The sequence below is a fragment of the Poecilia reticulata genome, chromosome 9 (assembly GCF_904066995.2).
Source record: "Poecilia reticulata chromosome 9, P_reticulata-male-v2, whole genome shotgun sequence".
NCBI lineage: Eukaryota > Metazoa > Chordata > Actinopteri > Cyprinodontiformes > Poeciliidae > Poecilia > Poecilia reticulata.
The window spans coordinates 3,972,006-3,989,750 of NC_088838.1; the positions used below are offsets into that span (position 1 = coordinate 3,972,006).

Genomic DNA, 17,745 nt, shown 5'->3' on the forward strand with positions numbered 1-17,745 from the left:
AAAATAGGATAATTTTGGGATGAGAACAGTAGATTTGTATCTCTGTTATCATAACTCAGTTTAAGTAAACAAACAAAAAAGATACAAACAGCTTATGTTTGTATCTGCATATCTTGTTTGTACATATCAAACAGGAAATGCAGATAGCCAGGCTGACTACCAAATGTTTCTAAAATGATCCTATCTGCCTTTGCTCTCTGAGCAGCATCAGATATCAGGGAAGGAAGGAAGTGTGTGACCTCATGTAACGTTATGCAGCGTTGGGTTAGAGTCATGTGCAGATGTGTGGATTAATAAAGCTAGTTCAGACGTGAGCCACATGCTGCTGAAACTGGATCTGAAGCTTTATTTGAAACTTTTGCATGTTATGTACAGGTTTATTACTGTCAATATTATTGTTGTTTTTAATATTTAAAGACTGCTGGGTACTTGGCCCAACATAAATTGTGAATTATAAATATTTTTGCTCTGTTCCAACTCCTAAAGATTTGTGAGCATGGCTCTATGGAGGAGCTGCATCAGAACTGTAAATACAGCATCTCATCATGAATCCCAAAGATGAATGTTTGGGCATTTTTGTCTCAAGGAGTTTTTAATGACCATCTGAGGACAAACTGAAACAACTTATGAAACAATGTGATGCATCACAACTCTTAAAATTGGATTCGACATAAATCCATAGAAATGATGTATTCCACATTTAAATCCAGGGATACTGCAGAATATTTCATCTGCCTTCTATATTATTTCACTATCCACTGTGTGTCTCACACTTTGCATGTCACATCTGATGATGCTTCAGCCTTTGGCCCAGTTTCCACTTGTCCTCCACTTGTTTCCACTTGTCCTCCCCTCTGTCTTCCCCTGTGTTCCCTGGGGTTCTGCTACAGCGCCAGCTGCTGTGCAAACACAGTCAGAACCAAGTAGCCAAATGATGCTGCAGGCTTCATCTCAAGAGGCTTTTGCTTTGTGAGGTTAGATTAGTAAAACTGGAGAAGGGTAAAAATGACCTGTGCTAACTTTACATTTGAGAAATGGTGAAAAAGTCATTACTTAATTTTTTTATGAGAAAACAGAAAAAAACATGGTTTATATTTTCTAAACATTCCTCTCCACTGGTTCCCATTGGAACTTGTGCGATGAGGCGACAGTCTCTTGTCCTCATCCAGCTGTTTAAGTTGCGCATGTGAAATTTTGAGCTCTTGCATCTGGACGTGCAGATGAAGACAAGCAACGCAACACAAGAAAGATGAAAAATATTCAACTTTTGTGGAAAACTTTCAATTTTGCTGTTGCGTTTTTGATTAAATTAGGTGATGCAGTTCATCCACATTATGTAATACTAATACATTCAAATCTTCTGGCTAACGCTTTAACGTTGACAGCTCGAATGTTTGTTTTCTTCACCAGCATGACTTTAAATTGAAACAACACTATACAGTCTAATGTTTTGCTGATGCTCTGCTTACACTAATAAAAAATTCACTTCCTGTGGTCTGTCAAACTTTTTCTTTATCCGACCTCACTGCTCCTAACACGGCGTCTCTCATGTTTTAGAGTCAAATATTGGTTTCCACATAGCCGCTGGTGTGATAAACTTGTTGGGATTTTTTCCTTTCCCCCTTTTGAATCTTGATTTTCTTGGCAATGAAACAAAAATACAAGTTAATAAATGTAGGCATGAATGTTGTTTTTTTTAAAATAAACTCAATGTGTTACTTTTATTCAGGTAGGCTGAATGCTAAACTTTGTGTCGTTCTTACTGAGTGATTTAATTAATCGAGGTTTCTACGTGATTGTGTCATTTGTTCAGAAAGTTTATTTCCTCTAAGATTCACCACACCTCTAATACATAAAAATCTACTAAATGAACCCTGACAGCTGCAACAGCTGGCATCTTTTATCTCCACAGAAGTTAACCTCTGCTGATAAATGGGCAGGTGTGAGACATGAGAGACGTTGACAGGGGCCAGACATAAACTGGCACCTAAATGTCAAGATGTGTTGGGAGGTGAGGAATGTTCCGGTAACAATGGTCTGGGGAGGGAGAGGTCAGAGAGGAGCAGCAGGAAATGCCAGAGCAAGACTGACTCCAGCTTTATTCAAAGAATCTCTTGATAATATCTGATATCATGGGTCGGTTTCAGAGGTTTCAGAGGTTTCAGAGGTTCGTCCATGCTTGAATTGATTGCAATCATTATGGTAAAGTGCATTCTTGGCCTTCCCAGCCGGTGTTTTTCAGATGTCCTCGTGTTGCTCTCTCAAGATTCCTCATCTTGTCTTTGCAACGGAAGCGTGTGTGTGATTTTTATTTCATCAAATCTAAATCTGAATCCTTTATCCTGTCACTGGAGTAGAACCAACACATAATGCTGTACCTTCTGCAGGTAGCCAGCCAGTCAATCTATTCTTAGCAACACTCCAGCTGAGGCTCCAGGAACACACACAGGCAGCAGCGGGAGGACAAATTGTTAAATGCAGCGAATAAGCCCTTCCCTATTTGTGGCCCTGCTTGCGCAACTTGTTCCAAACCACAAAAGAGGAAATGCTAAATGTCACACTGACTGCACGAGCGGCGAGCGGCTGCCCTGCGTTCTTTGCAGAGAGCCTGAACAAGTTGAACACACAAAGGACTTTTATTAAAGTGCAGCATCTAACTTTAGAGGATCCAAGCAGAGAATAAAAGAGAAGAGACTTCTTTAACAGGAACAGACAAAAGGACACTTGCAACGTTGATCACAGGGACAAGACATGAAGTGAAGATCGAGAACAGGAAGATCAATGAACAATGGGGAAATAAATGGGCATGAAGATGGGAATAATAAAGGGATGAGCCAATGAAGAACAATAGGAACAGATTAACTTAGATACTGAGGGAGAGGTGGAGCTGATAGAGCGACCAGTAGGACTAATGAGGGGGAAGTGGAGACAACTGAAAGAGAGTGAAGGAGATAGATAACAGCTGTGAAGGGAAGCAGACTGACAGGCTGAGAGAGAGCTGAACTATGAGAGGAGTTACCAACCAAATGAAAACAATAGCACTGAACAAGGAGAATGAAATCCTAAAGCAAAAAGAAAAATGAATAAACCAGCATAGAAGAATGAACAGCAAGTTCCAGAAAAAAACAAAAAGGAATGGGATGAAACCTAAAACTTAAAAACCACAAATCATGATGTTTTTAAAGAAAAAAAATGGCTGTCAATATTAAGCAAAAAGGTGGAGAGGATTTTCATGTTAATGAAATTAGTCTAAGATGGATTTTTGCCGAAATAGATGTATTTCAAGTTGCTGCAATGGAAACACTTTTTTCACACATGATCAACAACCGGATGTTACTGCTGGCAAAAAAGACGAAAAAGATGACAGGAAGTGGTAGGAGGATGATGGTTTGGTTTTTTTCAGACAATGTGCAGCTGGCTCCAGCAGAGCTCTCACAGCATCACACACTTCATAAAACATGTTGGATTCCATCGTGTTGAACTCATAACTCTCCTGTAAAATGGCCGACTACTTCAACAATAAGCAAGCTTGCTTGAGAAATTAGTTAAGTAGTTCATAACTCTTCTTTCTGATTCCTCCATCCTCTGATGCTCAATCACAACATTTCTAAGACATACACAAACATGCAGTTATTCATCCAGAGGCCTTCACTCTTCATCTATTCATCATCACTTTTGATTAACAACTCTGGATGGTGGCAGAAGAGTAACATGTGTTTGAGCCAGTAGTGTCAGCAGTGTAGCATGTCTGGATGGGGCAGCAGGTCTAAATGTGACCGCTTCTGGTGGGTGGGCATATTTCAGGCGCAAGTTATTATGAGTGTCTCTGTATGGTTAGTGTGTCAGTCTCTGTGGGGGAGAAGAGTTGGGGAAGGAGCGTGAGTGTGAAAGTAAATGTGTGAACATGTAATTAAAGCGAGAGCTAGCATGAGCGTGTGCATGCAGCTTAATATAGCGGCTGTGGAACAGCCGATGCTCCCTCTCCTTTAAGAAGCGCTGTGGGTGCCGGTTAACTTGTTCTTCACTCAGAACCCACAGTTTGCAAACCCTCCTACCTCCACCCTGACAGCAGGACTATAGCTTGTATACAAGCTGCTGTTAATGTTGGAATCTATATACTTGTCTGTTTTATTTTATTTTATTAAAAAACAACAAAAAAATCCTCAACACTTACAGTCTTTTGCCATGCAAGTAGAAAAAGTGTTTTGAGAGGACGACATGAGCTGAAGGCTTGAATGATTGATCTATACACGGCAGCAGAAAGCGTCTCACTCTGTGGACGTTTAGAGGAAGCAGAACAAGATGTGGACGTCTGGCTTCGGACTCACCTTCTCTCCATTAGCGCTTCCCAGCACATAACAACCCATGATGTGGATGAGGTTGGGCTCTGGGTTCAGTTTGCTCATCAGCCTGCTGAGGCGCCGCCAGAACCTGATCACATGACCCAGACGAGACAACAGGAGCAGTCGGTTATGAAAACCAGCTAAACGTCACACTTGGTTTTACTTCTTCAGTTTTAATATTTCCAGTTTCTTTCAAAAGTATTGATGCCCATCAGATTTATTTTTCTGTGGTTGTCTGTGATAGACCAAACTAAAACCCGAAGCTCCAGCTGTGTGACTGATGACTAACAATAAGACTCTTTGCCCTTTTACTTTCTTCTCTGCATCACAATGTAAAGATTCTAAGTAGGATTGTCAATCAAAAAATTTATTCAGATTAATCATATAGCACTATGAATAATCACTAAATGTAAAAAAACCCACATCCTAAAAATGTTAAAGAAAATCCTTCATAGTCTCAAACCAAACATCTCAGATTTCCAGGTTTTTACATTCAGGATGGTTAAAAAAATATGTTATTTTGTTTCAAACGTAATTTAGAAATATTAATTATAAACTGGCTGTGTTTTGGTGGAAAGATAATTCATCATTGCAATAAGTACATACTTAATTGGTTTTATCCAGAAGTCCATTGCTGTGTTTTTTAAAGTGAAATTTTCCGCTCAGCTCACCAGTCTGAATGCCAGCGACCAAAAACAAAATCCGTTTAGGTCAAACAATGCAATGCGATTGATCTGCATTATGTAACAATATTAACGTGCTAAACTTTTTTAATTAATCTAATGTGTTCACGTTGACAGTTTATTTTTCTTCCATGAATGTTTTAATCCTGTAACTGATGTCAGGAGCTGGGAAGACGACTTACTGCACCATGTCTTCCTCCTTCTCCACTTTGGCAAAGGTGGCCACTTTATTCTTCAGCAGGTAGAGATGTCCTGGACCCCCCTGAGGAGGAAACACACCACTTACCAAATAAAACAGCCTGGGTCAGAGTTCTGGATTTAACCTACTACTGTAGTTTTACATTAGCAGAAGAATAAAGGCACATATTAATCTCATAAGGCATAAAGCTACAGTATGTAACTTTTATTAACAAGCTTTTTTGTTGTTTTTTTTTTTACATATTTGCAGCAGAGCAGCAGAATTTTGTAACAGTTAAAGGCTGGACAGATTTTTCTTATGGAGATCAGAAAGCAGGGCATTACAAGAGTTTAAATGGCTGGAAATAAAATCAAGCATCAAACATTTTGACAGCAGGTTTCTCAGAGTCAAAAAGAACCACCAGGAAAGAATCCAATGATTAAAACTTCTGTTATGTCCTAGTTGAGCAACACATTTTAATGCAATGCACTGATTGGCCGGGGGGGATCACGAGACAATGAGGTGGTAGCTCAGAGTCATCAGCGTTAGTCCATGTTTCCTGATGACTCCACCAAGCAGCAACATGTATCAAATAAAAAGGTAGTGGAGAACGACATTGTAATATCATAGATGTGCTAGCTAAAAAGTTAGCTTCATTAATTAAAGTGAAGGTAACAAACTTCCAGAAAACTGCAAAACAGTTGAAAAACTGAGTTCATTTAAGTCAAGACTAAACATATATGATGTGCATTGATGTTTTTATTACTTTTATTTTTGTGTTTTTATGATGTTAAGCCTTGCTTAAACATGCTGTACAAATAAACTTGATCGATTAATTGGTTGATTGATTGATAAAGTAAACATTTTAATTAGTGAAGTATCAAAACACTTTAGTTCTTATTTAATAATCATAGCAATGCACACATTTAATTTTTTCCCTAATCTACAGTTTATGTTTGCTCTATACTTTTTGTTCTCCTCAAAATACAGTTGTACCTAAAATATGTTTCTTTGTTTGACCTACAAATTTAAATGTAGCTTAAATATTTTAATGTAGATTTGAAATTGAAAATATAATTACATACAGTATGTGGTATCAGTTACACTGCATGCTGGGTTGGCTTCCCATAAGGTGTAACATGATGTAATATTATTATGGAATCATATACCTCCAATCTGTCGCTCACCTGGCAGAAAATAAGCATGTTCCAGATCCGGCAGCCCTTCCTGTAGGCTGTCAGCTTCTTCTCTATCTCTTCTGGGGAGGGGAGGAGAAAAAGAGGTGTCACTTTTCCCACTCAGTGTTCATGGTGAGAAACAGAAATTGGCCGTGCCTCAAGAGACTCACACAAACACGAGAGCACAAGAAAACAATGAGTCATCTCTGCACTCCAGCCAGCTGAAACTTATTCCAGCCCCACCTTCACAACACGAGCCATTTTCACCTCAGCACAATTACTATTCAAAGAGGGAAAGATTAGCGCTTACCAAGGATGTCATCGAAGGTGGCGTGCTCATGGTCCTATAAACAGAACATTCACACAGTATTACTATTGAGTTCAGGAAGGAAGGAAAATTAAGCAACTCGTAAATTTAAAAATGTTGGTTCATTGAAAAAAAAAAAAAGATCTGAAATACAACCAGGCATGCTTTTGAAGAACAGAAAAAGTAAGGTTTAATTCATTATTTGAAGTTTGAATTACTTATTAAAAATAGGCAACAAAAAAGAAAAACAGCTGACAATTAATTACTGTAAGAAAAGTGGATAGACCAGTTTTTACTGGTAAAAACTGGTAAATAGTAAGTTTAAGCACAAGGGTTAAACTTGTGCTTAAACAACTTCCTGTTGTTTTTTTGCTTGCAGTCGTCTCATTGAAATGCATTCTTTTGATTTTAATCTCATTTTCAGATTAATCTGAGATTTCCAGACTCTGGTTTTTGTAACGCTTTGATCCTGCAATACTGATTTTAGACAATCTCTCTGTTAAACAAAAAACAAGTTCATCATTTATTTCCTGCTGTGTTCATCACTCTTTACTACTACTATTAAGATATGCCGCTAAATTTAAAACTGTCTCGTTTTAGCATAACCAACTTCAAACTGTACTTTTTTATTTTTATTTTGAATCTTTCCTCATCTCAAGATTTTCAAAACACTATTTAAGGATCACTATGTATTTTTCAGGCATTTAGTACTAAAGCACAATCAAGTAACTGTAATCTGATCATTTTTAAATAACTCACTGTTTTCCAATGATGCAGTGTTCTCACACCAATTATGTGATTCATTTTAAAATATATCATATTTGTCATCAACAGTTGAAACTCACATATAGGATAGGGATGATGGAGGGGTCGTCCCTGCGGATGATGTTGGGAACATACTCAGCCTTCGGTACCTTGGAGGATATGAGCTGTGGATTCATGCAAAACACTTCCATTAACTGTAGCGTCGCATACAGACACAAAGCTGAGAAGGGAAAAAAAAGCAAAATATGATATTTAAAAAAATTAGATAACAGAAAGTAAATCCATGCTTTCCCTTTGCATGTGATTTGTTAATATTCAAAAGTCATGTATGTTGCAGCAGCCAAAATACTTCAGAAAACACTATAAACATCTCTCCCTACTTGCTGATATGAGCACATTCTGTGAATATATAAAATCATATAGGCCTGAATAATAAATAACTGATGGGAATTGTTTGAAGTTATTTAAATGTGTTTAGTGCCTGATGTGAACAGAGCCCTGAAAAGATATTTGACCCCTTACAGATTTAGTCTGTTTTCATTTTGTTGTCATACTTAACAGTCTCATGTTGTTAGATATATTTTAAAATCAGACAATTAAAACCAGGATGAATACAAAAGCAGGAAACCCGACCATTTGTGAAAATAAGTTGCCTCATAAACATTGCAGCTGTTTTTTCCACCATGTGGGAAATTGCTGAAAAGTATTTGAACATATAGATAGATTTTGAGACAGTACTTTGACTAGACCGCTCTAAAACAATCACTTTGGCTTATTTCAAAGATCATGTGAACTTAAGATCAAGAACTCATTGTGGGGTATTTTCCCTGAGGAATGATGGGTAGAGAGCAGAATTCATGGATCCAGTCACTCAATGATTTTACACCTAACATAGGAAAAATGCACACAAATAGTTTTTCACATTGTTTTTCAGTCATCTCTGTTTTATCATGTTAATATGTTATTAGGCTATTTTATAAACACAAATCAACTTTATCTAAATTGGTCCTGGGTTTTAACAAAACATAAACCCAAAATAACATCACAAAAACACCTACAAGTCAAAAGTTTGATTACATATCAAACGTCTGACTTTTTGTATTAATATATGTCAAAATAAAAAAGTATTGATATCAATGATACTGGCCATGATCTGGATCAATACCAAAATATGCAGTAGCACACACTTCTACATTTTATTAATACTGATTTGATGATCTTAGACATTTGGGCATGACATAATGCAAAAACTGATGGGATTTTTAACTGGGGCAAATACTTTATATTCATTCCATAAATCTTAATACTATTTTGGGTCGAAGTAAATTTAAGAGTAACTTTTTTTGAATTACTCTGTTTGCTAACCTAAAACCTTCCTGATTTAGGACATTGAATGGAAAACATGATGAATATTTTTGAAAACCTGGAAGGTTATTGACCATGATTTTTGGTGGGATGAAATCGTCTCCTTCGCAGGCCGCCCTCTCCAGATTCCTCTCCTCCTCCCAGTCAGCATCCTCATCAAGCCCTTCATCTAGAGTCCCTGAGGAGGTCTGAAGCTCGCCACCTGACTCGCACACAGGAAGAAAGGGCGAGTTCAAAGAACACACACACAGAGATAAGGGTAAACCCTTTAAAGGCGTTGCACCTGTTACTTGATTTTTCCAGCACAGTGGGGGAGGAACAGATGAGTTAAAATCAAACGGCAGACAACACAAAGCAACACGCTGGCGTCTCCTTCTGCACCCGGCCACACGCAAACAGACGTGACACCAAGCAGCAGGCAGACGGTCGGCAGGCTGCAGGGCGGAGATGTCTCTGAGGATGAGGGCGGCGGACTGCGCTGACAGACAGAGCTACAGGACGCTGCGTGTTGGTCAGTTCCTCTGTTTACGCTGCGTCTGCAGCTCTGTGGGAGATCATGCTGACTTGTGTGCATGACGGTCAGTTTGCAGGATACAGCGCCCTGCAAAATCATTGATGCCCCTTGAACTCTTAAGTAATATTAAATTTATTTATTTACTGGTGTTGCATAGGCCTGTCACAATTTTGCTGGACATTAATTTGTCCTGCTATTATTGCGATAAATTATGATATTGTTGTTTTGAGAATATTTTCAAATATTGATAATGATAACTGCAAAACAATCTCCCTTTAAGTAACTTTTATAAAAATATATTTTTTGCATATTTATTGTAACTTTAACCATGTTGTGACAGAATGGTATGAGACTGATAGTCTGTGAAAAATAAATAAAAGACTTATCCTGGTACTCCCAGCGCAAACTAGAATCAACCAATCAGAGCCAGGAGGAAGGTCTTAGCACCTCCTCCTGATCCCTGGCTCTCTACTGTGATATAGCATCGGTGGCTAGTTAGCTCTGCCACTGATGATGGCAGATTAATGGTTTTCCTGCACCTATAAGATTTTTTCCAGCCATTTGCACATTGAGCATAAGGTTAATTGGCTGTGTTTAAGCCCCTCCTCTTGGTTCTGATTGGTTGCTTTTGATCGGGCGTGGCGCATTTCTTCAGACGACAATAATATCTCAGGTTGGAGGTGAAGGAGACAGGGGCGGAGCTATGGCGGGTGCTGGGGGGCCTTCCCTCCCTCCTGGGCCTTCGGGGGGCCCGGGAGGGAGGAAGAGTTTCAATTCATTTTAACATCTGATTACATCCAGAGAAAATTGGCCCTCTCCTGTTGAGTAAGACGTATGTAGAATAATAAAGAGGTGGTCCCCCAGTAAATTATATAGTAGGCTTGCCCAGTCATTGCTTCAGTCATGGTTTTGCCGATATGTTCTCCAAGTGTTTTCTGGGTAAACACATTAACCGATAGGTTCCTTCTCTCCGTCCCTCCGTTTCTTTCCACCTTCGTCCCTCCTCCCCCGCTCCCGCGGAAGATACATGAAAGAGCACACCCGCTGTACACATACAAGGGCCCAGTAATTAGCCCCGCCCCCCGGCCCGACACTGACTTGTTCTGCCACTGGAAGGAGATCCATCTTTTCATCTTTTCACAGACAATCCTGATAAAGAATCCTGTGCTGATGGCTCATCGGAGAGCCAGGGCTCCGATGAGCAGTCTGAAGGAGAGGGACCTTCACCAACTTCCTGTCCAGCCACATCAGTTTGTTTGTTTGGTTTGCTGGTTTTATGCTTGTTGTAGGACACTACTCTGGTTGTTTTTATTGTCCTGTGTTAGAGGCCTTGTGTTAACAGCATTGAAAAGATTAGCAGTGAAAAGCCGTTTTCCAACTTGATTAAGCGCGACTCTGTCCCGCCTGCAGAGAGTTACTCTGTTCAGAAATCACTCTTCCAGACCTTCCAGCTCAGTAAATGAAGGTCACTGAGCTGGCAGAGAATTCTTTAATAAGCCATTTGTTAATCATGAGCAACCTGCTGTAGTTCTCATCTCCATGGCCAGCTTTCAGTATCGGTCCACTGATAGACACAGTTTTCAGTTTTTCATTTATATTAATAAGATACTGAAAGTTATTTTTCAGAATTTCTGATTTCTCTTTGCTCAGATCTTTGTCTTCAACGTGAGTAGATTCTCACTATACTGATGGGTGGATGTTCTCTGTCCTATCAGTTACTGTGTCATTTGGAATGCAGACAACCTTTGCCCTGCAAAAAATAATATATTCCATTCAGTGCCTCATCACCTACAATACGAACTTGGAATAAATTTTGATTCTTAAGTCACTCTGGAGGCAGATGTGCTGATCATACGTCTTGTTGATGTTTGTAGGTTTCTGCTAAAGAGCAGCAAACATGTTTTTGAGTGAATCTCCAGGGGAGTTTAGTGGGTTTCAAGTTGGAGACGTGATGGGATGTGTTATGGCTCCAGATGGCTGATTAAACCTTGGTACCGAAGTGAAGAAAGGTTGAATGATGTCAGTTCCAGCAGTTTGGTGTTTCTTCGGAGTAGCAGGGGACCTCTCCGCTCAGTTAGCCACCCTCTATTGTCCAGGTAGCCATGTTGTCAGAGATTTATTTTTTGGCTTTGCTCTGAAACAGTTCCAGAGGGCGAGCTGCTTGCTGAGGTGCTCAGAAGTTGCTTGTTGTTATGAGACATTGGTAGGGTCGGTTCACTTTCAGAACTTGTGTTGATTTCAATATTCACCTCCATTGAGTTGAGAGTCAGTTCTATCGATTGAAGTCTCTATATAGTAGAGATGTGCCGGTCAGGTTTTTTCCTGCCGATACCGATCACCCATGAGGGCCGATCACTGATACCAATCACCGATACCGATCACATAATTATTTATTTATTTTTTTTTATCATAAACACTAACGGTTACATTATGTGGAAAAAGGAACCATGCATTCACCTTAATTTAGACAAAAACTTGTTTTTAATAACTTTTTCCAAGAAGAAAACTAAACAGGCATTGTGCAAATTGTACTGCTTTCCATAATAGTATCTTTAAAAGACTGATAACATATCGAGACTCTGAAGAGGTTAAATAATGCAAAGAGCCAAACTAAAACCTCTCAATATTGCCAAAAAAAAATTCAAGTATAAAACTTAACATTCAAAGGCAAATACAGGATCCATTACAATAAACAATCCAGAGTTACTGAATGAAAACGTCCTGATAGCATGGCGGCTAGCTGATTACTGCTAGTTCTGATTGGCTGTTTCTGACTGAGCGGAGTAATTATGCAGAACAGGGAGGAGATTGATTATTTTTTCAGAGATCATCTGTCTCATGTTAGGACAGCAAAAGTTTTAATACGCATGTAAAATGTATTTTTTTAAGATAGATGCTGCAGCTTTAAGCAGAGGTCCGGTGTGAGAGTCACTACCAGGTGGAGCAGAAGTGGCGCTCCGTCTGTCAAATATTACTACCTGTAGCGCGGAGCAGCGGTTCAACGGCGAGAACAGAACAACATCGCAGCTAGAAGACTTAAATAATTTTGAGGGTTGTTTGTTTAGCCCTCTGACTGTCATGCTAATCCGGGTGAGTGTTTGTAGCTGTGCGCTGCTTTACCTGCTATCTGATCCTGCATACGTCTTTTTTACTGCAGTGAGCCTCGATGTAGCCTAACTCCGTCAAGTATAGCATTGTTTATATGCCATATTAGATTTGTCGTGTTGATGCATTTTGACGTGCTTCAATTTTCCGGCGCAACACGCTAACTTCCCAATTCACTCAGTGCGTCATAGTTCCACATCGCTTAGGATTTGTTGCTGCACGTTTGCGCAGTGTGAAGGTAAGAGGAGACCAGCTGCACAGGCAGGCTGCGAAATGAGAAGGAGGTGATCGGTTTGTGTGATCGGCAACAAGAGACCGTGATCGGCCATCACCGATCATACACTTTTTCACGGAAATCAGCCGATTATGATTGGTGGCCGGTCGATCGGCACAGGACCAGCCAGCCATTCAGGAACAGCCAGCCATTCAGAACCAGCCAGCGACTCAGGACCAGCCAGCAACTCAGGACCAGCCAGTCATTCAGGAACTGCCTGAATGGCTGAATGTTCCAGAATGTTCTGAATGTTCCAGCCAGCCATTCAGGAACAGCTCATTCAGGACCAGCCCGTCATTCAGGAACAGCCAGCCATTCAGGAACAGCCAGCGACTCAGGACCAGCCAGCCATTCAGGAACTGCCAGCAATTCAGGACGAGCCAGCGACTCAGGACGAGCCAGCGACTCAGGACCAGCCAGCCAATCATGACCAGCCAGCCATTCAGGACCAGCCAGCGACTCCGGACCAGCCAGCCATTCAGGAACAGCCAGCCATTCAGGACCAGCCAGCCATTCAGGACCAGCCAGCGACTCAGGAACAGCCAGCGACTCAGGACCAGCCAGCGACTCAGGAACAGCCAGCGACTCAGGACCAGCCAGCGACTCAGGAACAGCCAGCCATTCTGGACCAGCCAGCCATTCAGGAACTGCCAGCCATTCAGGAACAGCCAGCCATTAAGGAACAGCCAGCGACTCAGGACCAGCCAGCCATTCAGGACCTGCCAGCCATTCTGGAACAGCCAGCAATTCAGGACGAGCAAGGGACTCAGGACGAGCCAGCGACTCAGGACCAGCCAGCCAATCATGACCAGCCAGCCATTCAGGACCAGCCAGCGACTCCGGACCAGCCAGCCATTCAGGAACAGCCAGCCATTCAGGACCAGCCAGCCATTCAGGAACAGCCAGCCATTCAGGAACAGCCAGCAACTCAGGAACAGCCAGCCACTCAGGAACAGCCAGCCACTCAGGACCAGCCAGTGACTCAGGAACAGCGACCCATTCAGGACCAGCCAGCCATTCAGGAACTGCCAGCCATTCAGGAACAGCCAGCCATTAAGGAACTGCCAGCAACTCAGGACCAGCCAGCCATTCAGGACCTGCCAGCCATTCTGGAACAGCCAGCAATTCAGGACGAGCAAAGGACTCAGGACGAGCCAGCGACTCAGGACCAGCCAGGCAATCATGACCAGCCAGCCATTCAGGACCAGCCAGCGACTCCGGACCAGCCAGCCATTCAGGAACAGCCAGCGACTCAGGACCAGCCAGCAACTCAGGACCAGCCAGCCATTCAGGAACTGCCAGCCATTCAGGAACAGCCAGCCATTAAGGAACAGCCAGCGACTCAGGACCAGCCAGCCATTCAGGACCTGCCAGCCATTCTGGAACAGCCAGCAATTCAGGATGAGCAAGGGACTCAGGACGAGCCAGCGACTCAGGGCCAGCCAGCCAATCATGACCAGCCAGCGACTCCGGACCAGCCAGCCATTCAGGAACAGCCAGCCATTCTGGACCAGCCAGCCATTCAGGACCAGCCAGCGACTCAGGAACAGCCAGCAACTCAGGAACAGCCAGTGACTCAGGAACAGCCAGTGACTCAGTACCAGCCAGTGACTCAGCACCAGCCAATGACTCAGGAACAGCCATCCATTCAGGACCAGCCAGCCATTCAGGACCAGCCAGCCATTCAAGAACAGCCAGCGACTCAGGAACAGCCAGCGACTCAGGAACAGCCAGCCATTCAGGAACAGCCAGCGACTCAGGAACAGCCAGCGACTCAGGAACAGTCAGTGACTCAGGAACAGCCAGCCATTCAGGACCAGCCAGCCATTCAGGAACAGCCAGCCATTCAGGATCAGCCAGCCATTCAGGACCAGCCAGCGACTCAGTACCAGCCAGTGACTCAGGAACAGCCAGCCATTCAGGAACAGCCAGCGACTCAGGAACAGTCAGTGACTCAGGAACAGCCAGCCATTCAGGACCAGCCAGCCATTCAGGATCAGCCAGCCATTCAGGATCAGCCAGCCATTCAGGACCAGCCAGTGACTCAAGAAAAATCAGTAAGATCAAGGCAGCAGATTTTCCAGACTAACCAGAGGAATTATATGAGCCACGGTGGGACCCAGTACCTCAGTGTTCCTGACTGGTACATAGTCTTTAAAGTGGTATATACCCAGTTACCTACTTTTCTCAGAGCTGAACCTCGTCCCCGGTTGTCCTCCTCTCCTGGTACTCTTATCTTTGACTTAAGCAGAGCATTTTCTGCCACAAAACCATGTTCTGCCTGTTTAATGTCTCGAGATCTTCACTACATAAGTCATTCAGGCTCCAGAGAATGTTCAGTTCCTTAAGAAGATTTTCCTGCTCTCCAGATTTCTCATCCATGATCCTCTGTGCTGTCTTCAAATCTACCAGAATCTCCTGGAGTTTTCTTCTGAGAGATTGTTGAGCGGTTTCTAAAAGACGCCCTTCATCTCTCGTATTTTCGTATTCGTGCTCCATGTCATCAAGTTCTGCACGGACCGACACGTACTCCGCACGGAGTTCTCTGTTTCGACTTGCCGCCATATCATATTTTGCTTGCAGGTTTGTTTCCCAGCAAGCATTTTCACTCGACTTGGAGCGCTCGAGCTTACATCGAAGACATTCCACAATATGTTTTAATTCGCGATTTTCCTTCTCCAGTCTGTCCATGCTGTCATCAACAAATGTTTCTTTAAAAATGCTGGCAAACCCATCACATCTTCGTCTCTACCTTCAGACATTTTTTTTCCATTGGTTGCTCTAAAGTCCAAGGTATTTGGGTTGTGAAATTGATTTTTGGTCTTCTGACATGTACTGTAGATCAAATGAGTTGCTCTGTGGAACTTGGTATTAAAGGGTGATGTATCACAGTCATCAGTGATGTCATAGTGCATGAGTGACATCACTGGTTCATCAAAGCCACTAAAAGCCTGTTGTGTGTAGGTGTGTATTCTGTATTTGATGCATTGTAGGAACCATTTCCCTGGCACATACTACATTGTGGGAACTCATTGCTCCCAAAGAAGAAATGCTGTTTTGGGGTTAGGGGTAAGGTTTAGGTCCAAGGTGTGAATTAAGTTTTGGTTGTGGTTAGGCTGAAGAAATGAATGGAAGTCAATGGAAAGTCTCCACAAAGTGTGTGTGTGTGTGTGTGCACGCATGTGTGCGTGTGTGTGTGTGTGTGTGTGCATGTGTGTATCCTGTTGTGAAAGTTGTAGAGATGTTTAAAGCATCTGGAAACACTGTAATTTGACCAAAACATGGCTGGCCACATAAACTGACTACACATGGGTATGAATACTTTAGGAAGATGTGATCGGATTTCGATTCCGATCAAATAATTTTTATTATATTTTTTTTTATCATAAGCACTACTGGTTACATTATATGGAAAAATTAACCATAAATTCACCTAGACAAAAGCTTGTTAATTACTTTTTCCAAGAAAAACCAAAACGAGCATTGTGCAAATTGTACTGCTATCGGTAATACTATCTTTAACAGACTGAAAACATATGGAGGCCCTGAAGCGGCTAAATAATGCAAAGAATCAAAATAAAACTTCTCAACATTGCCAAAAAATTCAAGTATAAAACTTAACATTCAAAGGCAAATACAGGTTCCATTACAATAAACAATCCTGAGTTACAAAAGTCTTAATACGTATGTAAAATGTATGCTTTAAGTTCGATGCTGCAGCTTTAAGCAGAGGTTCGGTGTGAGAGTCACTACTAGGTGGAGCAGAAGCGGTGCTCCGTCTGTCAAATATTACTACCTGTAGCACAGAGCAGCGGTTCAACAGCGAGAACAGAACCAGCGTCTTACATCGCAGCTCGAAGACTTAAATAATTTTTTAGGTAAGAGTAGACGATGTAAGAGTAACTTTAAAAACTGGGTTTAAGTAACTTTAACCAGCAGAACTATCATATGAAGACAGGAGACAGCAATTTAATCAATATGATGGAACTGAAATAATTTTTTTGTAAAGTGCCTTGAGACCACTTTTGTTGTGAATTGGCACTATATAAATAAACTCAACTGAATTGGATAGAATTGACAAAGTTCAAGGGGTACAAATGATTTTGTACAGCCATACTGCATCACGTGTAAATGAGCACTACATAACAGAGTGTGTACCATGTAGAGTGCACAGCTAAGTACTTCTCGTTAACAGGAGTGACTGAGAGAGCATGGACTCACTGTCTCTGGAGTCATGAATAGACTCGGGCTTGACGGGGGTGGGATCACTCCATGAACGGCTGAAGCTCTTGGCTCGGCGGTCGACGAAGGCTGACAGGATTAGGGGGGAAGAGAGTCACTTACACATGATTATCAGTGATGACTGCAGGCTTACTGGTCCTGCATTCCAAACAATGGGAGCGTCAAAGTGATTTAAGAGTTTCTCCTGCCACTATGGGCTCATCCCACCAGCCACTAGTTAGTTGCATTACCACAAGGCTAGTGGGAGAGAGCCAAGGTATTATTTATTTCTTCACTTTATGCAAAAACTGTTGTATTTTTGTATTCTGAAGACAAAACTACTATAAGAACACGAGCATTAGAGAATTGATTTAGAAATCTGTAAATGTATAATTTATTTTCACTATAGATTATTTTACAAATTTGTTTTAGACTAACAGACTCAATTTAATTCAAATGAAATAAAAAATACTTTAATTGATTCCAAAGTGAAATTATCTTGTCTCCAAAGAGCTGTTGTGGAAAACATTAAAATTCAAAACATTCATAAATATTTATGGATTTATTTGAATTTTTCTCAAACCAGTTTTCCCTATTTGCTAATTTGTATTTTGACCTGTTCTCCAATACTCAAAGGGCATTGATTTTCCTTTATCAATCCCTTTAGGAAAATGTAACCTTCTAGGAAAACTGCTTCGATTTTTATTTATGTACCTCACATTCATTGAATGTAGTGGATCAGGTCCGTAGACCCTGTCTGTGACAGCTTGGTGTGAAGTAAAACATGGGCAGGCCCGAACATTTGACTCCGC

At 41.5% G+C, this 17,745-nt stretch overlaps 1 protein-coding gene across 3 annotated transcripts in view; it reads right to left on the bottom strand.

The window, feature by feature from the left end:
- nsmfb (NMDA receptor synaptonuclear signaling and neuronal migration factor b) overlaps positions 1-17,745 on the bottom strand; it is a 66,580-nt gene that overhangs the window by 14,236 nt on the left and 34,599 nt on the right. For 2 of the 3 annotated variants that reach the window (XM_081611270.1, XM_008417324.3), the window contains 7 exons: positions 16,934-17,023; positions 8,894-9,021; positions 7,535-7,618; positions 6,693-6,726; positions 6,392-6,462; positions 5,209-5,288; positions 4,329-4,431 (listed from right to left, as the gene is read on the bottom strand). In XM_081611270.1, the coding sequence (XP_081467396.1) occupies positions 4,329-4,431; positions 5,209-5,288; positions 6,392-6,462; positions 6,693-6,726; positions 7,535-7,618; positions 8,894-9,021; positions 16,934-17,023 (590 nt within the window). The remainder of the gene's footprint in view (positions 1-4,328; positions 4,432-5,208; positions 5,289-6,391; positions 6,463-6,692; positions 6,727-7,534; positions 7,619-8,893; positions 9,022-16,933; positions 17,024-17,745) is intronic. The other variant, XM_081611269.1, reaches the window with a different exon arrangement.